This window comes from Phoenix dactylifera, chromosome 6 (assembly GCF_051530095.1).
Source record: "Phoenix dactylifera cultivar Ajwa chromosome 6, Ajwa_hap1_PhDact_Kaust_v1.1, whole genome shotgun sequence".
Taxonomy (NCBI): Eukaryota; Viridiplantae; Streptophyta; class Magnoliopsida; order Arecales; family Arecaceae; genus Phoenix; species Phoenix dactylifera.
In genome coordinates, this window is record NC_143195.1 from 25,605,248 (window position 1) to 25,610,825 (window position 5,578).

General features: G+C 38.5%; 1 protein-coding gene across 2 annotated transcripts; it reads right to left on the bottom strand.

The window, feature by feature from the left end:
• Positions 1-2,680: 2,680 nt before the first annotated feature.
• On the bottom strand, positions 2,681-5,304 carry LOC103703110 (transcription factor MYB36-like). Of its 2 annotated transcripts, XM_088723466.2 has the most exons (4): positions 4,766-5,166; positions 4,499-4,628; positions 3,905-4,152; positions 3,230-3,836 (listed from the first exon to the last, which is right to left on the bottom strand). In XM_088723466.2, exons 1-4 carry the CDS (start codon positions 4,899-4,901, stop codon positions 3,820-3,822), a joined length of 531 nt encoding a protein of 176 aa, XP_088579592.1. In that variant the 5' UTR covers positions 4,902-5,166; the 3' UTR covers positions 3,230-3,819. The 2 variants fall into 2 exon arrangements, with proteins under 2 accessions (XP_088579591.1, XP_088579592.1); XM_088723465.2 differs by having other exon boundaries at positions 2,681-4,152; positions 4,766-5,304.
• Positions 5,305-5,578: the final 274 nt, after the last annotated feature.

The window sequence follows — 5,578 nt, forward strand, 5'->3', positions numbered from 1 at the left end:
AATATGCATTAAAAAATTGAAGTCAAATATATTAATAAAATATATATTTTTGAAATATTAGCATCGGTCTGATATTGCTGAAGTTAAAGATTTCTAAATATTGACTATAGAGTTTAGCAAACTTACCTCTCAAGATACATCCATCGGTAAAGAACCGGTTCACCAAGTTGAGCTTTTGCAAGCTAAGTGAATGAATGGTAAAAATCATAAAAAGAAAGATTTTTTCCATATGACAAAGTATAAGTGCAACATTAGACTCCAATTGATCAAGCTCTCGAGAATCAAGAATTTTGGAACATGATGCCTTAAAAAATGATGGCAATTGAGAAATAATTGCACGAACTTATTTTGGCATTGATGATATTAAATCTAGTGGAAAGATATCTTGCATCAAAATGGAACCATTATGACTTTTATAATTTGAAAGTTTCCGTTCTTTGAGATTTACACATCGTAAAATATTCGATGCATATCCAATAGAAACCTTTATATTTTTCAAAACTTTAAGAAAAAAAATCTTTCTCTCAAGTAGACATTGTGTAACATACTGGAGGTATATAAATTTTATCATTGGTAAGCTTTTCTAGATAAAGCTCTTAGCTTATACCCATGTCTTTCAAATCAAGACGTGCTTTCAAGTTATCCTTGGTCTTTCCATCAATATTCCAGAATGTTCCAATCAAGTTATCACAAACATTCTTCTCTATATGTATCACATCAAGATTATGCCGAAAAAGATTATACTCCCAATAAGGTAAACCAAAGAAAATACTCCTTTTTTCTATAACTATTTATATGTAGATGCTACTATTGTGTCATCATCATTTTTCTATCTATATACATTATCATCATTTTCAAAGAAGGTGTCAGCATCCTCAAAAATTCTTGCATCAAGATTGCTAGTAGTGATCTCCTCTATTTCTCCTTCATTCATCGAGCCTCCAACATGTTCCCTTCTCCTTTTCTTTAAACATTTGGAGACCTTAGTATAACTATAATTGATATCATGCATTTGTCTAAGAACTTCAATTCTAGTTGGTGGAATAGAAACAGTTAGCAACTCTATCGTACCATCAAATATATCATTCTGAGATCTAAATGGATGGTTTACTTTTAACCGTCGACGATAGCCAATATAACATAACCTTCCTCCATGTTTCAACCAATACGAATGGGTTGAATCCTCACAAGAAGTACATGCAATACACCACTTAGTACTTCAATCAGATAAATTAGCATATGTACGAAAATCATGGATAGTCCAAATAAGAGCTACCCGCAATTTGAATGTTTGGTCAGTAAAAGCATCAAATGCATCGATGCCCTCCCATAACTGTTTCAATTTTTCTATTAAAGCTACAAAAAAATATCAATATCATTACATGTACCTATATCACCTAGAATAACCATTGACAGAATAAGTGAAGATTGTTTCAGACACATTTATGATAGCAAATTATAAGAAATCAAAACAACCGACCAAGTGATGTACATAGAACTCGTCGTTAAGAATGGATTGAACCCATCAGTAGCTAAACCTAGTCTAACACTACAAACATCAGTAGTAAAATCGTGATGCCTTTCCATGCTAAACTATTGACTGGGTGTCTTAATATATGACCTTCGTCGTGCCATCTCATCGGCAAAGTTGTCTTTGATGATGCATACATTCTTTTTAATCTAGGTATGAGAGAAAAATACCGCAAAACTTCAGTATTTTTTTTATATAACCAACCTTCTTTTTTTTTTCTTTTTTTTTTTTGAGTTTTCTCTGTGTGCTTCCTCGTACCAAAACGACCAATATATATCATAATTTTGACCTAAAGCAACTAATCTAGCTAAGGGTCTCCCATGAAACCAAAAAGGTCCTTTATTTGGCGGCGCACCTTTTCAGGAATTGGTCCAACTCACTCCTCATTTCTCTTCATCCTCTCTTCACCCTCCATTTCCTTTCAATATTTTTAAGCTACTCCTTTCTTAGGAGGGACAGTGTGACCGTTGCATCCATGCCCCAAGTCACTTGTTTTCTATTAACCTTATTATTTTAGCCCCTACCAAACCCTTCTCCGCCAAGTATGAAACTAAATAAAATAATTTTGAGCAACATTATCTAGGACACCCAATTTTTTGAAAATTGTTTTCATGAAACCATCAACCAAGCAAACACTAGAGTAGTACTACACATGAAGGTTTCACGAGTCAGGTTGGACATAGCTTTCGTGTCTTCATTTTAGGATGATAATGTATATATCTCAAGTTTCTAATAAATAATATATTAGAAAATAAATAATACTTGGAGTTACATAAATTTATTATGGGGGCATACATAAATTTCCTTTCTTTGGCCGGTTCAAATGCCTTTGTTGCCAGATTAATGAAGGTATGGTATTTTTTGAATGAGCGTATTTTAGTATGTCTTACGTTAACCATTCCATTTCTACATGTCTCTTGCCATTGTCCACTCGCCCACAATCCGCACAATAAAATTTTCTTAGGGTTTTATTTACCATGGACCACACCGGGTTCGGATTGTATTCTCTATGCAGAAGAATAATTTTTTTCTTTTTTGCAGCGTCAACTATTAGATCGTATGATAACTACTTTAAGATATGTGCTAGCATATGTAAGAAAAATTAGAAGTGTTTTGAAATTTATACAAAGCACAATTTAATAGCTGACGTTGAAAAGAAGATAAATCGTATTATTGCGACTGACATCCCTCCTTGTCTCTTTGCTAATATAGGGATCATTGTAAACATATACTGATTAACTTAATATATTACAAACCCCACTGAGAATCTAATCTTACTTCCAAACTTCAGTTCAGTCAGTGCTAAAATATATGATCTGAGTGCAGTCCAGTCTCCTAGGCATCTGACATTTAAAACTCATCATAAGCACCTTCTGTCTTTGTTTTAAACAAACATGCATACTGAATGATCTCTTAAACCCAGATAGAGAGCCGGCCCAATTCTTAGACGACTGAGACGGTCGCTTAAGATCCTAATCCAAAGAAAACTCACCACAAAAAAGATCTTAAAAATAAAATAGAAAAAAAAAAAAATTTTGTAAGCTCGTCTTAGATCGGTTCACTGCAGGGATAAAACAGCTTTAGACTTTCAAATAGACTGGGCGGCTACTGGACTCTTGTAGAATGAGATAGTTCTCATGAACACGCCAGTCCTTGACTCGGTTCAAAAATTCAAGGAAAATTTAAGATAGAGAGAGGGAGATGAACGCACGCAATGGGTACGAAAGATTTGATTGTTGAATGAAGTATTCTCAATGAATGCAACTGCTATTGCCCAATAAGACATGGCTTTTTTTTTTCTGAATACTGGAACAGAGGAAGGATGGTACCACACACCAAGCATCAAATCACAAGCTAAAGGGAAGCGAGCAGCCTCTTTTTGACCTATGTACCGTCAAAGTCCTCATCAGATACCGCACAACGATACCTCTAAAAAGATCTTATGAGTTTCTTTTTACATTCTGAGGTGGTACAGGAGCCTTTCTTGGGGTCTGAAACTCCCCCTACCCTACCTCCACTGCTCGTTGGGTCATCAATAGAAAAAGTGATCGTTGTTGTTGCAGAACAGCTGCTTGATCTCCTCATAATTATACTCTAATGGAGCTTCCTCCCACGGTCGTGACGGCCCATAATCCTCGATCCCACCACCGCAGAGACAGCTCTCAAAGCCCATCTGTTCCCCTCCACCACCTCTACCGATATAGTTATGGTCCATCTTTCCATAGCTGATCTGGGTGGAGCTCCCATCTGATGAGCTGCAGCTATGCTCACTTCCAAACATGATCGTATTACCACTGTCCTTCATCTGGTAATGATAAGATAGGCCTTTTAATAGAGTGGAAGAAGTGGTGGTAGGAACAGTGCTGAAGGCACCTTGCGAGATTGTGGGGAAGCTTTCAAGGACTGGGAGGGGGGGAACTGGAGATCTGTAGCAGCTGCCTTGTGAGGATGAGGATGGTGATGGAAAGAGTAGCTGCTGCTGCTTCCGTTGTTGTTGCTGTTGATGTGGTTTCCTTTGGGAAGGAGCCATCCCCAAGAGCTTCTTCTTGAGCTTGGTGTTCCAATAGTTCTTGATATCATTATCAGTCCTGCCTGGAAGCTGGGCCGCTATGATGGACCATCTGACAACCAAAATGATTATTTTCAATTGAATAATTCATTTGGGAAAGCAAAAAAAGATCTTATCTCCTATTATGGCAGGCTTTCAATGAGTATTGATGAGAAAGCTAACTTAGGCATGCATGAGGGGATGCATCCAGATATAGAAGATTCTTCAGTCCATGCAAAACTTTTGCTAGAAATGTACAACAAATGGATTTCAGATCTCTTTTCTTCTATTTGACTAAGTCCAAAGTTTGGACTTCTATTGAACTCGAAAAAGATCAAGAAATAGAAGGCCAGGATCAAACTAAACCAAGCATGCCTCTTCAGAAAAGGATTGAAAAATAAAAGGAGGTTGTCCCTTGCCTGCTTCCAATACTAGCAAAGAGGCTGCATATTATCCTGTCCTCATCATCCGAGAACTCCCCGTGCTTTATGTTGGGCCTCAGGTAGTTGAGCCATCTTAGCCTGCAACTTTTCCCGCATCTCTTTAGCCCTGTCAACAATCCAACCAGCCAAATTACCACAATCCACATAATGACAACAACCACTCATGAAATCTCTTCATTTGTCTTTAATGTAACAAAAGAAGATGGGGGAGAAAAGAGACAAGGACTTCAATCACTCCCTTACCAGCTTTCTGAGGGAGAGCAATCCAATTGCCACCAGTCCCATACTTCTCTATGAACTCCTTGAGCTTGGTGTCCTCCTCAGGAGACCAAGGCCCTTTCTTCACGTTGGCCTTGTCACAGCATGGAGCCCTACCCATCTCTCTTCCCTCCTCTCTTTTAGTCCTTTGGATTGTGGTTTGGTTTGGTGGTGGAAAGCCCTCGGAAAGACGACACAGGCTTCTAGGAAATATGTATCACCAGAAGAGAAAGGCGAGAGACACCAAGACAGGATGACACAAATCCAAATGACAATATAGATGGGGAGACGTAAGAAGTCAAAGGATGGCCTGTCTGGTTTCCATCACTTCCTACCTCCTGGCTGGTCCTCGTGGGGTGGAGGGCCTCTCAGTCTCAGCGCCACAAGGACTTTCTATCATTCATAAATAAAGCCATCCCTACCGTACCCTTTGGAGGGCCTCAAGCTCTTTTATCTTTTTTTACTCTTTCAGTATCTTTTTCCTCTTCCCTCTTCCCTCTTCCCTCTTCCCTCTTCCCTCTTCCAGGATCCAAAAAAAAAAAAAAATCTTTATAGGAAGTGTAAGGAGGAAGTGAAAGGGATTGATGGGCGTGAGGCCTTTGTAAGGGTGACGTTTTCCAAACCTTGGCCTATACCTTGGCAGGTGAAGGAGGAGGACGAGTAGGGGAAGTAGGCTCTATGATTGAGACCAACCACATTTAGCCACCTGCATGTGCGCGTGTGAATTGTGTACCATTGATCCACTTATGCATTGATGTATACGTACGTAAAATTGGGTCCACCTGGATTCAAAGGCAC